General features: G+C 34.5%; 1 protein-coding gene across 3 annotated transcripts in view; it reads left to right on the plus strand.

The window, feature by feature from the left end:
• Positions 1 to 296: 296 nt before the first annotated feature.
• Positions 297 to 21,500, plus strand: part of rps6ka2 (ribosomal protein S6 kinase, polypeptide 2) — an 80,299-nt gene continuing 59,095 nt past the window's right edge. The window contains exon 1 of one of the 3 annotated variants that reach the window (XM_041250148.1): positions 297 to 387. In XM_041250148.1, coding sequence (XP_041106082.1) covers positions 298 to 387 — 90 coding nt within the window. In that variant the 5' untranslated portion in view covers position 297. Of the gene's footprint in view, positions 388 to 14,515; positions 14,862 to 14,992; positions 15,073 to 21,500 lie in introns of those variants that run through there. The other 2 variants (XM_041250149.1, XM_041250150.1) reach the window with 2 other exon arrangements.

Consider the following 21,500-nt stretch of genomic DNA (forward strand, 5'->3'; position numbering starts at 1 on the left):
AAGTCTTTTGAATGCTTCTGACGGGGACTTTCCATTTGTGGAAGTTAACATGTTGTTAACATGTCTGTCTTTAACTTGTGGATTGAATAGTGTCCCAGAGATAATGGTTATTGCTGAATGCAATTCTGGCTACTTTTCTCAGCGTTTTATGCTCTGGCAACATCTGCAGCAACTGCTTAATTCCTTTTTCATTCAGTGAAAATTCAGTGGGAAAGAAGAAGTTAAATGAGTCATCTATATTTACGGAATAACACAAGAAAGAATGGGCGGATAAGCTGGGAGATGCTGTGTCTGGATATGGAAGCACTGTCTGTAGACAGTGCTTTTGCCTCCCTAACAGAGGACGAGGGACTTGAATCACCTCAAGAGCTTCCTATAACAACACTGGTTAGTACACTGTTTTTTTTGTTTTTGTTTTTAACCCTTATTGTACCTGGGCACCCTGTCTGTTTTGCAGCAAGTGTTTACTGTGTGTGGAAAATAAGTACAAAGCCATCTTTTCTGTTCTGATAAACAACAAGTCAGGCAGTGCTAAGGAGGTTTGTTTTGTAATGGGGAGAATTGGGAACTGTTTTATTTCACTGACTGAATTCAGGAGAGGGAGCTTTAGAAGTCAGCAGTTCTGATTATTTTGCAAAACAGAAAAACAGACTTCTTGCTGTTAATGTAAATTATTTTTTATTTTTTTAAACTTACCACTGCTGAAAATGTGTGCCTTTTTATTTTGTTTCTACATAAGCCAATACATCTATACAATCTTGACAGAAATAAATAATTAAATTATACTGTTGAGTAAAATATGTAGTGCTGAATTATAATATTTCATTTTTATAACTTGACACTGGGGATGGCAGCCCCTTAAAAACCCTTAAATAATAAAGGTACAGAAAATATAACTAATGAAATGTCTAACAACATCATATAAAGTATGAAGTCAAAGTTCCCATAATACTTTGTTTGTAAGGTCCTAACTCCTTTCATGATGACACCATGCATATTTTTTAGGATTTATACATGAAACCTAGAAAAGGCAATATTTTACTCCATATATAACATCAGCGTTATAATAATCACAATTATCTAAAAAAAGATTTGAGGTTAGCAAAGTTCATTTAGAGTTTAATATTAAAAAAAATATAATAACCATCTTGAAGCTGCTGCCCTTTGTATTTTAGTAGAAATTGGAGGTCTGCTGGTCAGGAGTAACTTCCCCAAACCAAAGAGAACGTATTTAAGCATCCCTGTGAGGGGAATTTGTATGAATCTGCAGTACCTAGTATCTCATTAAGTATTTCAACTTGCAATTCCAATTTTCAGTTTCATGGAAACTCATCATGCAAAAGCTAATAGCACCTTTTGATCTATGACCTAAGATGGCTGCCATATTGGGGTCCTGTGACCTTTTTTGTTTGCAGATATAAAAAGATCACTTGGAGTTACCAGTTTCAGACTCAGTAAAGAATTGAAATCTTTGATTGTCTCAATCAAGTTTGATTGTGATGTGGGTATCGTACAAGAAAAAAAAAAAATACTGTTTTCTGCCAGTTATCTTTCAAAGCTGCCATCTCCGAAGTGTAAAGTCTCAAACATTTTCAGGTAGTAACTTCATATTTGCAGGGTTATATAAGCCCTGCATGCTTATTGTGTTGGTAAACTTCAAATTGACCTTTGACTTGGATGCCATATAGAGATTGTGTGACTTTACATTTCTGCTGTATAGGTAACAGTGATTTCCTTTGCTGGGTTTTAGTAAAATAAAAATAATAACCCTTTCATTGCCACATCAAAATCAGGTTATTGATTCTGGTGACAATATAAATGTCCATTAAAGATTACCTCATGCCACCACCATTCTTGGATATTCTGTTCAGCAGTTTTCCTGTGAGAGAGTAATGTGGCATAATTAACCAAATGGATTGAGCATTTACAGTGTGGGGTGTTTTCATCAAGGGCGAGTTACATAATATTTTCTCTTATTATATAGTTTGAGTGTACTATTTTCATGCAGTATGGTACCTCTATCGAGCCTCAGTCTGTTTTTAACAAAAAATAGAGTGGCCTACTATTGTGATGAGATCCAGGATTTCTGACGGGTTGTTTTAGCTGAGCTCTTACTAACCATGTACAGAGATTAGGTTTACGAAAAGATACAACAGGAGGCTTGGGAATGAATGGCTGTGGATAATCCTTTCATGCCGCACCAGGTGCAACACAAAAAGAGGGGTATTTGCTGTAAAGGCTATAATCATTATTTATCTTTAAAACAGCAGAAATTATTCAGAAAATAGATACAGTACTGTAAATATTTAGATACATTTTGATTTGGTGTGAAACCAAGAAATAATTGATTTTTATAGTGGGTGTCACTTTGATAATAGTGTGACTAAAAAAAGACTGCCAATGAAGGGATAAACAAATGCACTTAAGCAGTAGCAGTACTATGTAATAAATATGCACACATTATAAATTGCTCTATTAAGGCTAAATAAAGAAAAAAAAAGATTGCTTGAATGGGGACCACTTTAAATTCAATTCATGTTATTTTCCAAAAATAAATATTTTTCAGATTGTTAAATATAGATGAATGTGGTGCAATGCATCCCCAGCAAGATTTTTTTGAAACAGGGAATCGGTGTGTCTCCTATGAATGACTTAAGAATATGATTATCCTGTGATTTACACACCCTTTCACACACAAATGCTGCTACTGAGCCTTCTCGGAGACGTTTTCAAAATTCTTTAAAATACCCATTCACATAGCACGAAGTTGCACAATCTACATAGGTGTAATACCATCATAACCAAAGGGATCATGTGAGTACAACTTTCAAACATGTCAGTCAACAGATCCTTAACTTATTCCAGACTCCATTTACTACATCGTTCTTGATCAGCCATTGTATTTGAAAAATGTTTTAGCGTGTAACACCAACCACAAAAATACCCAACACAACCAGTATACGTGCTGTCACGTGGGTTGTTGACATTCAATCCACGCCCACTATAGCGCTTCAGTGCCGGCATAGCGTTTCACACAGGAGTTATGATGGTTCAGTGGCATCTTTGAACCACCTCACGAGGTAGTTCAGAGACAGCATAAATTACAGTGCCTATACAAAGTCTACACCTCCTTGAACTTGTTTCACATTTTGTTCTGTCAGTGCTTCAGAGTTTCATGCATTTAAACAAGGATTTTTTTCCACTTACCTACACACCAGGAGGACAGAGAGACAAGGGAGAATACTATTTTAAAGGATACAGTCCTGATGAATTTCACTAGGAATGATTTACAGCAGCACTGCATCAACCAAGATAACTGAGGCGCTCACACAGGATACCTAATAAATAGTTAATGTATGTGGTGGGTGGACAATGGGATGCAATCATTTATTGTTTTACCATCCAAGAGGGGGAAAACAAAGAAACGACCAATCACAAGCGTTTCCTAATACCCTTTACAAACACCCTTTACATTCATCACAAACTACATGGTCATGTATGCATAAGAAAAGGCATTGGACCACAATTACATTTAGAGCTACATTTATTTTTTTCGGGCTTTAACAGCTACTTATGCAACAATGTATTAGGCTTTTCTGCAATACAATTATTGCCATTTCCTAACCATGGATCACGAGAAAACACTTCAGTACTGTGATTCATACAGTCATGTAAATCATAGTAATTTCAATCAAATTGTACTTTCCATTGATCAGATTTATATATATATATATATATATATATATATTATATATATATATATATATATATATATATATATAACCACAATTTATTTTTAGTGCCATTGTGTGGGAGTTTTTCAACAGTACTGGTGATTGATTTAAAAGGAAACTTTATAACATTTACATTTTCCTCGTACTTAATGTGTTACCTTCTAATATTCTTTTCAGCTTAGATCAATTCTTGCCACTGACTATCCCTTATTGTGACATCTAAGGACAAAAATAATATTGGTTTTCTCATAATATACCTTTACCTGTCTCTGCGCTTGTCTAGAGAACCCTGCACTGTCAATGTGACATATCAACCGAACTGCCAACCCCAGTTACTATACATTTAAATATTACCGTAAGTGGGGCTGGCAAAGTTGGGAATCAAGTTCATAGCAAGGTAAATGCAGATCTACACTAAAACTTGATATATAGTTTTATGTAGAAATATACCAGTATTCTATATAGTAGTTTTTATTACTTCTGAGATACAAATACAGTGCAATATTATTATATTTTAGGTTGTTACAGTACATATCAGCTGGAGCAAAGAAACACTGTATACAAAGTACATTATTTCATGATGGGTAAATGGTGAAAACAAAATTTTATGGTCCTGTAACGGGGGTTCTGTTGCAGTGTTGGTATCTGCTGAGTGAACAAAAGAGACACAGAGGGTTTGTGATTGAAACGTCGCTCAGGAGTCCAGGTTTTATTGAGAATCACACACACTCAGGTGTAGGAGTATGAGGAGTTTCACAAATTTTGTTTGTTTTATCCACAATTTGTTTAGATGTTTTATTACAGATACACATTATTATTATTATTATTATAATAATAATAATAATAATAATAATAATAATAATAATAATAATAATAATAATAATAATAAATAAAAACAAAGTATACATCATGTTTTAACTATATACATATTTCTTATAAAACAATATGCGCTTTTTGGTGTTGTACATATTGACATAAACAGACTTAGCTCTGAAAAATAATTACCATCATTTCTCATTAGCAGTAGTGATGGTAACGTATATTAAGTCCCCCACATTTTTTATATATATATTGCCTCATGCTCAAATTCTCTTCAGCATTGTTTCATTATTATCTGCGGTTTAGGCATTTTAAAAGCAAACATCTCTTGTCTTCCCTCACAATTTTAATTCCCAAAAGTGGGAATTAAACATTTGCACAAGTGCTGCAGACAGAAGTTCTGTTTCCCTTTGTTCCTATGGTAACAGCTGTGCCTTGACAACTAAGTTATTTATTTAAAGTTTAATTAATTTAAAAATGTTATTCTATGTTTGCTTTATAATAATTTTTCATTTTATATGTTGCATTTCATTTTATTTCGTGTATTTTGTATTTGTGAAAAACAAGTAGCTCTACTTATACCTAATATCGAAAAAATAAAACAACTAATTGCAAAAACAACTAAAAAACAAAAGATGGTCAAGCTCGGGACATTTGCTACTGCCACTATACAGGGAGGTCCAGAAACCTTCTCCCTCACACAATCTGTATAAACATTGGTGGGATTAAAATCCCCTAAATGAATCCCCTACCTAAATTAACCCAGTTAAACATATGGTTATAATCTCATTAGGGAGAATCGTGGTTACACAGGTAGACGTTCTTCAGTCTTGGTTCACTAGCCCTGGTTAAACATGCAGTCGTGAGTCTTTTCCTCTGGTAACAAAACACTTTCCAGCCATTTTTTAAAGGCAGATGACCAGAGTTAGTTGATTGTCAATTATTCAATTACACTTGGCCACCTGCTGCACATTCCTTTCAATTAGGCAGGGATGGAAGTTTAACCTGCCAGCCCTGCCATATCCAGCACACACTATTGAAAAAATAAAATCAAATTATTTTTTAAACCAACAAACCATATTTATAATATAACCCATGACCAAATATACATTAATTTAAAGGGGCAGCCCTGTCACATGTCCAAACATAATGGCAGGGCTGATTCCATTTGCTCAGTTTTCATTATGTTAAGTTTAAGTGATGATTGGAGACCCCTGCTCTAGAACACTTTAGAACTACACTCTAGAACACTCTCAACACCTTGGTCTATATTTTATACGCCTAAGAAATTCAAGCTTTCTTGAAATGTTATGAAATATAGCCAAGCAGACTCCTTAAATAAAGATAATTGATCCCTGGCTGGTTTGGTATTGTCATGCTTAGTAGTTTATCTGCCTCTGTAGAGCTTACTGTGAGGTGACATGGTGATCTGTCAGAGGAAATCTGGAATTAGGGATTGAAAAAGGCCTTTCTAATAAAATAAAATTTGTAGATAAGTTTGTGGAAATGCAGCATTGGCTTCAAATATAGGGTGTGAACTTAAAAGGTCTTGAACTGTGTTTTTTTTTGATGATTACGCAAAATACTGTGTAATTATAAAAGGAACCACTCCATCAGATCCAAACCAACCACAATAGCTTGTAACATAGATATGGCTAAATTGGCCTCAACTCAACATGACAACCACATTTTGTGGGCTTGTAACTTTGATCAGCTTTGTTTACTTGTTCATTGCTGCTGATTAACTTATCTGTAATAAAACACGTCATTGCTGCTAGGTATTGCCATAATACTTTCTTATTAGAGGAGGAATTGCTACAGGTCAGCTACAGAGGTACTCAACTGATACAAACATCCAATTAAAATAAAGAAAGATAAATAAGAAAATCTTGTATACCAATGCTTGATTGTTTACAGCCACTAGTTGGTTGACATGTAAGTTCCCCCCTGAGAGATGTCAAAACAATACACACTTTACAGTAGCAGCACTACTCCTTCACGTTCAGCGCTGTTGGATGTTGGTTGTATACTGGTTATGTTGTTGTCAGTGTGGTTCTCTTGTTTTAAATTATCTCCAGTTTCAGTTGGCATTATATATTTTTTTCAGCATTTCCCTTGAGAAGATGTTGTTTTTACAGAAGTCATCTAATTGGAAAAGACACTTATTGTCCTGTATGAGGCATGCTTCTTTAATCAGGTTTTTCTCAATTTTGATTTCAACATTGACATGGAATGAAATGGCCCAGATAACTCTTCTTTCCAACTGAATTGGTAATAAGAAGTTTTAAAAAATATTAAGAGAATTGTATATAAATGGATACAAAGAAAGTGCTTAGAAGTAACAGATTGCTTTTGGGTCTCATCCATCTTGAAAGTTATACTGGGAATCTATTCTGGGGAATGCACATTAAAAATTTATTTAAACATGTCTAGAAACATAATTTATACTGTACATCTAAAGAGTAATATCATATCGCTGAACATTGCTTCCACTGAGAAACATTGTTATTTTTTAAATAGTATTTAGCATCAGGCACTGGCTTTTTACAAGCCAGACTGAACACATACCATTTCATTTATATTGAAACAGTGATGCCTTTTAGAAAAAATCTTTACATACAATTTTGAACTATTTTTTTTAAATTTCCATACTAAACATTTGTATGTAGACCATGGCTTTTTTTTAATTTTAGTTTTAGTTCATTTTTGTTTTAGTAAAGAGTTTTTGCCACTGATTAACACAAAAATAGTCCATAATGTCAAAGTGAAAAATAAAATCTACGAATTGTTCTAAATTAATTACAAATACAGCGTTTTCCACCTCCATCAACCAGCCGTGAGTTGACTGACTTTCTCTTGGAAGAATGGTGCTGCATCCCTCCTGCAGAATTCCAGAGGCTGATAGACTCTAAGCCGCGGCGCATACAGGCTGTATTGGCTGCACGACATAGCACGGCTAAACTTTCAGGATGGCTCAAGCATTCTCATTTATAGTATACAGTAAAACATGAATTTGCATAACATATTCAGGGCCATAGCCAGCCATGAAAAATGACAGAGGCAATTTCTGATTCCAAGCCGACTTCCAGCAATATAAAATAGTACCTTATCTTACAGCAGTGAGAAGTAAAAGAGGAAGTGAACTCCGTGGAGTGACTGTCTGTTCCCTCGGGAGGCGGGACTGAGGACTTCACTCCCCGGAGGGGCCTATCGGCAGCTCTGACATAAAATGATCAGCGAATATTGAACTGTGACAGGCATATCCCAAAAGTATTATTGGTGGTCATCTTTGAATTGAAAGGGAATTTTTAATTTAAACTTTCTTATGAAGATTATGATACATCATATATTTGCGGTGATGTTCTATGTGGGTGTTATTTAACAGGACTTAAAATAATCATACAGCATTTTATGATTTATAGTAACTATAGCAACCAGAATGGTTTTTCAGAGTGTTTTTGCCTTCTGTTAAGCCTATCAAGTTTTGTTATTTCTGTTACTGAATACTTTTGTTTCATATTGAATAAGATATTGGTGGGATTGTTTTTAAGGCTATTTTATTTTGGCTGTGGGGTGACTTGGCCAGGTGAATGCAAAGATGCATGCAACCAAAGAGACTGAGGTCCTACTGCTGATAATCCTCACCCGCTTAAATGGAGAACAAAAAGTAGAAATTCCAAGACAGTGCCTGGAAATTCTGGCCTGTGATTAGTTTAAACTTAATTATAGTAGCAAAAATAGATTGAGCTATTGCCCATACATCCTTACACCACGGGCAATAGTCTCCATCTGTCATGTGATTGGTTCACATCACTATCAGTCCCACCCCTTCTCAAAGGAACGTGCTCCCCCTCTACTCTAACAACAACATAAAATGGCTGAATTAAAAAACTATTGAACTGCAGTTCTGTGACTCAACAAAATCTACTACAAAAGAAAGAAAAAAACTTGCTGTATGAACTTCAATAATATTTTCTGTTATTTAGTTATAAACTTATGCTGTATCAGCTATATTTAAAAAAAATAATGTAGTGTCAGAAATATTTGTGAATCACACCCATAAAACTTATTCTGCTCCAGAAGTGCTGGCGACCTGTTGAACTGGTAGGAGTATATTACTTCAATATATGTACAGCATGAAGATATTGGTGCCAACATTTTTTTGTATGCATAATAAAAGGCTTACAAATATGTATGGTCTTACAGTATATAAAGCCATATTTACTAGCCAACCTTGCCTCTTATTATTTTGACTGACTCATATATTAAATATGTATTGCGGCTTCGAGCATTAAAGACCCATCATTAACAGTAATCTTCCCTCGGGTCAATAATTTTCCACAGATTTTTGATCGGTTAATCTGTGGCCATTAGTTGATTAGTCGGTAGTTTAATCCGTCCATATTTTTTATAAAATTAATGTTCTTATAGCGGCTGTCCTGCATACTAATACTCTGTTCTTTTTAAAAGCATTTAAAAAAATGTTTTAGTAAATGTAGTACATTTTCACAGAACAACGACACCTGACAGCTGGGTTTCCCATTACAGCTACATACTTCCTATATTTCTCCAAAGAGATGAAGTCGTTCTGAATCTTGTTAGAGGTACCTGAGAATATTGTGGCTATTGACAAGTGATTGTTTAGCATGCTGTCATAGAAAGTATCATAGAGAGTAATTCTACATAATTACCTCTATTTGAGGAATCGGTGCTTCATCGTGCCCTCTAAACGTCAGTGTGATGTATTCTATCCCTACGCTTCTGCTTAACCATTTGATTATCAATCCAGTTTGTCCAAAAGTTTTGAGTGTAACAGTGGCTCGCAAGTGAGTTTGAGAACACTCATGTTTTTGTGCTGACTTCGTTAAATATCTTAGATTGCTGTTCCATATCATCTTTTCTCTATTGAACAAAAGTCAGTTCCAGAGGTATTATTTTTTTTAATTGACAGCTATCGGTATGCCACAGATACCTTGAATAATTTGGAAGTGGGGAGTATATCCCTTTCCTTCCTGTGTCAGTTTGGGAATTATTTACCTCCCTTTTTCAACAATCTCCAAATTGTTTCTCAGAAATTTCGTCTTGAAAATTGATTCGTAACCAAATGGAGTACAGTGCCTCCGTTGTCTGATTAATTTTTTTTTCATTTGTAAAAAGTCAATCGAAATATTACTCCAACATCCTCAATATCATTTTCAATAATGCTCTATAATAAGCAATTTTGTGCAAAATTCAGCTTTTGTTGCACTGCTTATGGCCTAGCATCTTTATGTCCCGCCTCTGCTCACTCATGAGATCTTTGACTATCCCATTGGTTAAACTTACTCAAGATCATCAGCCAAGGGAGAGAATACCTTCAATTGCATATGTCCAGCCTCTGCTCACTTATTTCTGGATTTCCACAAAGGAAATGTAGATCTATTTGTTGGTTTTATTTTATATACAAAAAATAATAATTCTGCAGAATTTAATTGTAAATTAATCAGCAATCAACTCTTTATTTGATTAATCGTTATTAAAAAATTATTTTGATATAAGATCCTGAGTTTTAAGCCAGGTTTTGCCATGCTAAACATTCTTTTAACTCAAATTAACTGCACACTACAAGCTTTATTGCAAATTACCAAGTAGAAATACAAGTGAGAAATGCTAACTGCCAGGTTTTGCCATGCTAAACATTCTTTTAACTCAAATTAACTGCACACTACAAGCTTTATTGCAAATTACCAAGTAGAAATACAAGTGAGAAATGCTAACTGTAAGGAAAAGGTGATCCTAAGCCTGTTCTTAAATCATTACATTCGCATTACTTTGAAAATGAAGAAATATTTAATGGAAATGCATTGACATTTGAATTTACCTTTACTTAAAATATGTTTCTATGTTCATTCGACACTGACAGCTGGCATTGTGTAGTGTGAAAAGCACTTTGACGTACTTTTAGTTAAGTATAAATAGAGGACCATAATGAGCATTAGTAGTATATGAACAACATTTTTGTTAAGAGACCTTCCATTGAATTGTTTGAAAAATACTTCAAGGACTATAGTTCTAGCGTTGCTATAGAAACAGCTGTTGTACTCTGCATATCCTGATTATAACAGAGAAAACAGTTGGATTTTACATTTAAGCATCTCTTTGGTACTTCCTAATTTTGTTAGTACTGGGACTAGTATGGAAGAAATCAGTGGAGTTAGAAGTTATGCACAACAGGTTGTTCTGTAGTACTGTTGTCTGAAGGTACCAGGGGTCAAATCCCCTATCGCTGAAGCCTATGTGAACCCCCTACAAATTTGGAAAATTGGTACCTCTTGCTATCAAGGTTGTCATGCCTAGTATTTTCCAGTAAAGGAGTTTAATAACATTTGACAAAGACTGAGAACAAATGACCAAAACTCATATTGAATGCAAAAGGGAAACATGATAAGGTAATATAGCTGAGGAGTCAGATAAGAAATAGCTTTTTCATCAGTTGAAGTTATACCCAGAACATTTTCCAAACTGTTCCATGACCAAAATGATGATAGGGAGAGATGAGGCAGGGTAACTGTATACAAAATGAAGGTTGTCTGCATTGAGAAAATCAGGAACAAAGGAAAAGGAGTAGTCAGAGACTATATAACTGTAGTACTGGTTAGAACAAAGCTGCCGAATACAATAATTAAGGACATGGTTGGAACAAAGCCTTGGAGTGAAAGAATGAAGTCAGGACCGCTAATAAATATAATATTAAGCAGATGCAGATAACATATTTTAAAAAGAGCATTTATCATCTAGGATCAAAGGAAGGTAAAATGAGAACATATTTAAGATTATGAACAGGGAGTTTAGAAAGGACATTGATGTCACTAGGAGGGAAATGTGACATCAGATCCTAGCCTTAACCTTTAAACTTTAGCCCTTAACACAATAAATATGTCGTGTATAGTGAGCACATTTTCTTATTTTTTGGGGCTTGGAAATGATTAATAAAAATGACATCTAATCACATTAGAGTGGTGTCTCATTAAAGTGGTATAAATAGATGCTTGCTTTGCTACCCCCAAACCCTAAAGCATAATTATATTCGGGACCTTCTTCTCTTTTTTTAATAGCTAAGGAAATTAACGCATTCTCATGTGGATGCAAACCTTCGATTATTTCTTTTGACTTTTGTTTTCAAAACGCTACATTATACTGTCCCATCACAGTAATGCTACAGCTTTATTATGAAAGAAAAAACCTGTGCAGTTTGAACTGTTCACCAAAAACAGACTGCATCATGCACACTGGATATTTTAAATAGGATATGTGCTTAACAGCTGCATTAAATTTCATTTGGGACTTATATTAACTGTGATTAAAAAGGATTCCTGGTTATAAAAGATTACCCTGGTGTCCCGACTCCTCAGCCTTACTAAGTGTACAATGCATTCTTAGAGGCACACGCATTCTCCTTGATCACGCGTGCCAGACGGTGTTCACTTCACACACTGCTAGACTGTGGTGGTGATGATAAATAGGCCTGCAGTGCACAGCAGTGATATCACAGGTATTAGAATAGAATAGGTTTAGAAATGTTACTTTAGTAATGCAAAACTAAACCTTCATTTCAAACCTTTTATACAAAACACTTTTAAAGAAGCCCATAAGTTTTGAATGACCTCTACTTCAATACCACTTTGTCCCTTGAATATTCAGGTTTGACGATACGTTTATCGTTCTGCCTGGTGACCTGTAAAAAACATTACATTCCTGTCATTATTCCTATACTATATCAGAATGTCATTACATTACTTAAAGACTAGATCCACAGAACGTTCTAGCAGCTTCACACAACATTCTAGAGGCCTTTTTTGTAATTATCAATTACATAAGCAGTATGTTCAGCAAAAAAAGGAATATTTTGTACACTGTAATCTTCCCCCTTCCATGGCGGATTGTACATTCATTTTTCTATCAAAATAATCAGGCTGCTATTTAATTGTTGAGATCCTAAAATGGATGGTTGTTTTGAACAGATTGCTTATGTGTTAACGGAGACCTTCAACCTACCAGATGATGCTGGATCAATATAAATGAATTCTTCTGGTGTTTCTTTAGATCTTTTTAACTAGGTCAACTGTACCCACTGTTGTTTTTTGTATTCTAGTACAGGGCCAGTTTAGAAGTGAGCTGTAATGCACAGCATACTCATATTGCTTAAAAATGCTAAGATATCAGGGTATGTAGTTGCACTTACTGTACATGTATATATGTTTATTATTTTAGACTAGTACAAAGATAATGTCAATCACTAACCAAGTACTATTCTGCAACAAACCTTTGTGAATTATACTGAGTAGCCCAAAAAATCTCCTCGTCTGCAATGTGAAATGTATGTGGTCATGTGACATGTCATGTGATACATTAGACCTATTTAAGCTGTAGGAATTCCAGAATACACAAGGTTAGCTGGTAAACTGTTCCTGTGGCCACTCATCAGATTATGGCACATTAATAGCCTGATAAGGTTTAGACAGAAGGGTGAGTTTAGGCCATGCTGGTAGAGGACTGGAATTCAATTAATATACCTTGTCCTGAATGAGCTCCTGTTTTTTATTGTGGGATCTCTTAACTGTATATGTATTCATTATCAATAGTGATAATCAAGACAATTTAGAAAACAGGGCCCCGTATTGGAATTGAGATTATGCTTAACTTGAAAAACCTTTGTACTTAATATGTAGTAGGTGTAAAAATACACAGAAAAGCTCAGTCATATCCTGGTGAATCTGCAATCCATAGAGCAAATGTATTTATTTCCTTGCCTTGCAGTTTTCTAGCGCAGCTAACTAATTCCCTTTATTATTGTTGAAGAATAACAATATCAGAAGCCCATAATTGTTTATATTGCCTTACTCAGTTATGTTGGGATCTGAGTTTACAGAAAATGTCTGCATTCTATTTATAAGTTGTAGGGTCCAGCTGTCATTGGACTGAGAAAAGGACTAAGCATTTGGCTCTCATACAGGATGTAGCCAGGATAAGCTTTGCATCACAGAGCAATGCGCTCACTGACGACTTGGGAGTCAGAATTAATAATTACAGTTAGAAAAGCACACAGCTGCTCACATTCTGGTTGCTCCCAGTAAGAGTGGTTGAAAGAGATAACAGATTCTAGTTGCTGAATTCAAGATGAATGACTTGAGGTAACAGTGTATGTACTTATCTACATTGTCCACAAAATAATAATAATAATAATAATAATAATAATAATAATAATAATAATAATAATAATAATAATAATAAAAAGGCTAGTTTTGGTCTAAACTGCAATTCAAGCAGTGGCAGCACTACCGCGTATTGTATACTCTATGCTGAACTGCAGAAAAAAAAAGTAAGGTTGAAAGCCGAGTTCCTTATTTTTCACTTTACTTGATCTACAAGGGTCCAGTTTCTAGTGTTTCCATTTGCTGTACAAAATACTTCCCAAGCTTAAACAAACACATGAATGCATTACTTGTAAATTGCATTGAGTCTAATTAGATTCTGTACTGGGGATTCTCTTGACCCCTCCTCTTTCCCTTAGTACCATTAGTTTTGAAATGTTTAAAAATCTATTTGAACCCAGCAGTAGCAGATGCTGACATTCGTATGTCTCCCAAGAGTCCCTGTGTCTTAAGAGGCTTTTTTTTTCCTCTCCGTCTTGACAACTCAGCCTAATTAAAGCTCCTGGCTGCTGACATACAGTAGCAATGCACATGGGGACACATTTGTGTCCTACAGGTCCCCTGATAGAAGGTGAAAGAAGAAGAGAGGCATCTATAATATATGTAGGCTTGTCAGAAGGGCTGCTGTCTGAGAGGAGGGAGCTTTCATCTGCATAGACCTGCTGTGCATGCAGTTTGCTGGGTCTGATTGGGTGCAGCAGGACCTCAAGCAAAGGAAGGGAGTGGGGAGGCAGTTTATATTGCAGCACTGCATTGAATCAACTGAACACAGAGCGAGAGAGTGGTAGGTGCTGAGGACAGCAACAACACTCATGTTAGCTTTGATGGCATCTCCAGTTATCAGCAGCTCCTTTTGATTTTGCCAGCATTAATGCTTTGCTCAGTCGGTTTAATTTCTTATTCTTCTGCGTTATGGATTACCAGTAGGTGACAAGGATGCAATAAATCTTTTTTTTCATCTGCACAGATTTGGATTTTTGTTTTTTAATGAACAAAGACAAGGTGTGACCATAAGAACAAGACAATGGACACAAGCATGAGGAAATTTACAGTGAGGAGGTTCTTCTCAGTCTATCTGCGCAAGAAATCCCGCTCCAGGAGCTCAAGTAAATTAGAGGTTTGTAGTTCTCCCCTTCCCCCCTGGATGCATAGTTGCTTCTTGCTATTTTTACTGATTGCCTTGATGAAGTAATTTAAAGCCAAGCAGTTTAATCGCTTTCTGATCATTGTGTCTTGCTTACTGGAAGTGTTTTTCCTTGTCTCGCTTATACTATCAGCAGGGATTCAGGAAATGCATACTGTGCTGTTGGAACTGATATTTGCCAAAGGTAATTTATTTTTTACCCAAAGCACTTTGCTACACTTTTTCAATCAATTAATTTATCATCCTCTTATCACAGAGTGCTAAATATTTTGTTGATGCTATTTTATTTGGCTTCCCATATTTTAAAATGGAAAGTTTTTTGTGTTCTCATAGTTTTATTCACAACAACAAAACTGAATATTTTTTAAGCTAAGAAGGTTTGCAATTGCATATGTATGTGCTTTGACAGCTAGCAACATATCTTGTGTGGTAGGTTTAGATAAACAAATCTGCTGTTTATATGCTTTTCATTGGAATCTTCAGGGAATTTGATAGTAATTACTGAAGGAGTATGTGACTGAAAAAGTGACCTTTTGGTTGAACCATGTATTTTAGCCTTTAGCAAACTGACCATCAGGCTGATTTAGGTACACTGCTATTGGAGTTGCATACTTAGGCACATTTGATTTATGTATTCTGAGGTTTGAAAGCCTTTTTTTAGCCTTTTAAATTAATTATACAAACACATTATATCTAAAGAGAAATGTTGCAAGTAGGGTTGTGTGCATTTATTTTTTTTATTTAATTAATTACATTTAGTAAAAAAAAAATTAAAAAAAAAAAACATCCACTGTATTTTTTCACACAAACAGGGAACATGTTATTGAGACCCCTTGGAAACTATTTAGATACATAACAAAGATGATTATAATGATATTAATAGGGCTAATGATATGCACAGCAATAAACATTGAAATGAGCACTGTTATTGAACTCTGTTAGTGCCCTTTACACTATACAGGCCCCTCTGTCATTCGTTTTTATTGAATAAAGAATATCTGTTCTTGCAATTGCTGGCTGTTAAGAGCAGATGAATGCTTGGTTCAAGTGGTTGTTAAGGCACTAAAAATGAATCTCGACAGTGTAATGTGTGTTTTTCAGCATATCAGTTTGTCACACTACCGGTGGACTTAGCAAGGCTTAACTGAGTATGTATTATTTCAAACTATATGTAGACAGCAGGTGGGCTTTATTTATGAGGTTAGCTCTATGCATGTACTGACCTGACTGTTGTGTCAATTAGGTTAGACAGCATATAGGATAGACCAGTTGTCAGTAATGTCAGTAATTAGCTGTTTAAAAAAAAAAAAGACAACTATCTGTTTACTCACAAGACTGAATAATGATGTGGCTGCAGATGACTGTATTAGACATAAGATTTGGACCCTTCTCCTGTAGGTAAAGTTCAACAAAATTCGTGTATATATATATATATATATATCTATATATAATATATATCTATATATATATATCTATATATATATATATATATATATGATATATTACTTAACATACATTTTTAAAAAAATTTTTTTTAGAACTAAACCAAAGTTTAAAACATATGGTAATATAATGACTGAACAACCTACTGTATTTGGTAAATAAGCTATTCAGTTGGCTCTAAAAAATAAAAGGTAAAAGTGTATAAAAAAATGAATGAATTAGTCACAGCATGTAAAGGTCTCTGCATATGTAAATTTCTTGATCTCCATTTTTCCTTTGGCAGTGAAAGATGTTATTAATTAAAGGGCTGGTTTTCTAAGCGTCACTGGCTTTTTGGTGTTTTTGTGATCTCTCGTGCTTACCAAATGATAATATATATATATATATATATATATATATATATATATATATATATATATATATATATATATATATATATATATTTTTTTTTTTTTTACCGGGAGGGAATGTCGCAAGTGAAGCCATCGTAGATGGTTAAGTACTGAATGCATGCCTGCCACAGGGCTGCCCTGGGTCCTAACCCCTGATAAGTACAGACGGGAATTACAGTAACCACACCATACATGACTTTTGCAATATAGGCTTTTGCAATATTTTTTTTTTTTTTTTTTTTTTAGCAAAATACGGAAGAAAATCTGTCCCAGGAGTTGTCCTGGAGAAGTGTCCAAAAAACGTGTGCCGGCAAATAAGGGAGAATTGACAGGTCTGCATGTCCTCAAGATTAGAATTTTTACTACCTGGCCCAGAGGGAGACCTAGGCAAACTAGGCAGCAGCCCAGGTTGGCAAATTTTAGGGGGAGGGGGATTGAGGGGTGGCAAAAACAAACTCTAAAAATAAAAGCAATGAATCTTCATTATGTGCGAAGCACCGCTCTGGTTGATGTTTAACACCATGGTAACTGACATAGCACTGAAGAATCCCATCCAAACATGTTCTTTCGCATGGTATGGAGTGATCAATAGTAAATTGCATTTGTTTTTTTATGCCGTTCTATAGAAAAAATAGCTTTGTAACTGACTTTCGTCATCCTTAATGCAGACACAATGTTTCAAGACTTAAGCCACTAGATAGACATCGATTTTCTACAAGAATTTGGTATGTTAATAATTTAACATACAGAATTTATGGTATTTTGAAAGTGAATACCAATGTTAATAAAATGTGTTAAATTCTCTGAAGTCCAAATCAATCGATAAAAAAAAAAAATCAATAAATCAGAATTTTGCCTATCACATAACACTGACAATATTACTAACTGTAAATACACATGTAATACTATTTACGGATGTGAGCTGAAGTCAGTGGTAAAAATGCTTTTTTAAATGCTTTTCTTTACAACTGACTAGCTAAACTACTGTCATCACATTCAAATCTTCCTACTCACCCATAAGTCATTATATTACTGGAGTGACCAGATGGCACAGTGTCACTGCCAGTGAGACACTTTTCTTCTGAAGACACTATTTGGCATAACACCAGGATAGGCTGAGACAGTTCAGATTTACAGACTCCCATCATTACCAATGCATTTAACAATGGGTGTGTAGGGTTATTCAATCAGTGGTGTAGTCGAGGGTATACGCAGGTAAACTGCTTCAGAGGGACAATAACAGCATGACCTAACCTCTGCTATTGAGAGTATGCCACAGTGCATCTGTTATGATGATGAACCAGTGGTCTGCAGCAGGAAAACAGGGAGATTCAGATAAAATCATGTTGAAGCCCAAGTTTGCTTACGAAGTTGTATTTGTTTGAAATTTGTTTAAACACAGTTTGATAGTGTTAGATCTTACTTTTACTGTAATGATTTCTTAAAGCAAATAGCTTATTACATTTGTACACTACTTTAAACAGTATGAAAGAGCAAAAGTAATCAGGACAGACACATTATTGCAAACCTCACAATGCAACGCCTTCTCTGGAAAACGTTAAACTTGAAGATGGAAAGCAAACTTCATTTAAAATATGAAGATAGTACCTGGATAGTGCCTTTGACGCAATTGGTGGTGGTGCAATAAACAGGCCTTTTGCTTCTTTGTCTCGCTGTGATCTCACTCTAAACCAAACGCATATGAATGCTGTTCAGTTTTTCCATGACACATTGAGTTTTTCCCATTGATTTCTGTAACGCTATTATTAACCAGATGCTTTCTTTTTAGCGGGGATAAGGTAACAGGATCAGCGAGTGACAGATGCTCATTGTGAATGTGTGGATTTAAATGGAGTATGTAGGAGTGAAGTGTGTGTTGCTTTTGGAGTTCATAAAGTCAACTAGAATTAACTCTGATCTAGGATAATGTGCCCCATTTTCTCCTGGGGCCGGCATTTCAAAACTTGGGTAATCAGGTTTCCACGTTTGATCTGGATTATATTGTGAAGTTGCATCAAAATGCAATCAGGATTACTGTGATCCAGATTTCACTTTGGTAGTCCGGTCGCACTTAAATTGAGTAAATGTTGCAATTGGGTTTTTCAGAATTTTAAAGAGATTACTTTGATCCAAAATACCAGGATTACTGTGATTCTACTGTGATTGGTGGATTTAGCTTTTAAATGATCATAGAACTTTGATAATTTGTTTGAATTGTCATAACCAACACACAATATGTCCAAATAGGGTGTTAGAATATAATATTTACATAATTATTTAAGTTTTGTATCAACCCAAGCAAAAAGGAAGACATGTATTTAATGGTCTAGCTTTAATATTAAAAGCATATGCATATCCCTTCACATACATCTACTTAAAGCTTGTTAGAGATTTAGTAATTTAATTTCTGCTAAGTAGGCATAAATAAAACACCCATTATTTGCATGTGTTATATGTGCAGTAACAAATTAAAAGATTGTTAAAATATAAAACAAAATAAAGTTGTGTATTATTATTACCACAATCTTATTTATTTTGTTGAATTAGGTTATATCATAAAGGTTATAGGTTATATTTTAAATACAAATATTAACTAGCTTACTTCAAAAAACTGGATATTGTAATCGTGATTGTTTGTTATCTGGATAAATGTAATCCAGCAGTGACATTTTCTGAAAAACTGAATCAAAATGATCCAGATAAAAATAACATCTATCACAAAATATTGAACTACAAAGTCCAGGTCACTTTGATCCAGGTTTTAAAAATTTTGAAAAACCGGCCCCTGCAGCTTGTTTTGCATCTGCAAACAGGACATTACTGGTGTGTGAAATTACTTGGTCTCTAAGCATGAACCCCAACATATAGTTCTGATAAATTGTATTTATCGAGCCCCTAAATATCTACAACCTGACCCTTCATTAACATTCAGTGATAACACTGATCCATGGTACCGGTTCATTAAAATGTGCAAATATAAAGCATTAACATTTGCAGAACTAAAAAAACATTAAACTTGTAAGTTAATAAGAGGTTGCAAAAGTTTATTTTCTCATCGAGAAGACGTAGTTAAGTGTTCCCTTCAATAGGTAATGCCATTTTCCATTGAATTGATCGTTGTGTGACATTAAAATGTTTGGTCTGTCCTGAAATTTCTTAAGTATTGTAGCAGGTATGACTTGTAACTATGATGGTGTAAATATATACTCTGAAGACAATTAGTGCATTTTCCAATTTCCTTCACTCTAGTTAAAATAAATTCTATAGCTGATGTGATCTGCAATTCATACAGTACAGTACAAGAATGTGTATATGTATATATATCCACATAGTATATTACACTATATATGTATATATATTATATATATATATCATCTATATATATATATATATATATATATGAAGTAGAAGGTCTTTCCTTTGTTTTTAGTATCTCAGGTTAAAGATTAGAATCCAATTCCACTGACATCAAAAAATCATAACCTGTTATTCTGATGAAAATGTGTCCTCTAAACTGATTTCTAAAAATAGCCTACTGTATTTGACCTTGTCAAACAGAACATCGGATTTATATTGAATCCAGCCGCTTATCCCTTTGGATCAGACTGTTAGCTTTTATTTCCAACCCCAACACTTTACATTTCAGACACACCATTTGTCTGTGAAATGACCAAGACAAATAAGTGTGACCTAAAAGCACCAGTTAAAATAACTTCAAAATAAAGACTTTAAAATGAGGCCTTAGTCTTTTAAAATCAGTTCAATCCTCTGCTACCTCTAGATGAATTAGGGTAGGCAACATTTAGACTGTATTTTAACATGTGAATACCTCCTTCCTTTCTCCTCAAAGAATCAGAGGACTGTTTAGGGATGTTGTTTACGATTAGTGTTTCTTAAACATACAGCAGTTTACCAAAGATATACTAACTGTCAATCAACATTCCAGCACTTAGATTTTTACTCACAAAAAAGTTCTGTATAGGGCTGGAATTCAAGTTCAGTGCACATCAAATACATTTTTTGTAATGCTTTGTAATTTTGGACAAATTAACTCTTCGTGGAAAAATGTCAGTATTTCCAGTAAAGCACCAATATTCAATGCTTTAACATTTTCTATTGAGTTAAAAATTATACGGCAACATAAACTAGCGTGACAAATGTTTTCAATTGAAGAAGGTAATATCATTTTCAGACATAACATTAAATGAATATGAAATTCATTAAGTTCAATAATACAGGTCAGCGGGCTGAGTTGACACTGGTTGAACCACTGTGTGCAGATTGTATTGCTCATTCTTTATGAGAACAGAGAATGTGATGATTTATTAGGTGAAGTACACATTCTGGCTTCAAATATGATTCATGACTGAAACCAAATAACAAGTTGAAAGTTTTTCTTGCATTTTATCAGAAACAACTGAGTGAAAAAGGTTCACAGTCTGAAGAACCAATTGAAAATGTGATTATTTTGTGCAGGGTCACAGTCCAATATGAAGGGCAGCCTTTCATCCTTGAATACAATGAAAGAATGTAATCGAAAATATATCACTGCAATTAAAAGAAGGTATTGAAGATACTACCCAAATCTGCCAGGATACAAATAGACTGGAATATTGCACTAAGAATAGGGCGTTAAGAACTAAATACATGTAACATTGTCCTATGCAAATTTGTTTTTCAGTAGTCATAGTTTTATTCAAAACCAAATATAAAAATATAATTTTTCAAGAGCAGATAAGCATTAGGTTTGTCATCACATTTTATACAATTCTGAGCA

Source organism: Polyodon spathula, chromosome 5 (genome assembly GCF_017654505.1).
Source record: "Polyodon spathula isolate WHYD16114869_AA chromosome 5, ASM1765450v1, whole genome shotgun sequence".
Classification (NCBI taxonomy): Eukaryota; Metazoa; Chordata; class Actinopteri; order Acipenseriformes; family Polyodontidae; genus Polyodon; species Polyodon spathula.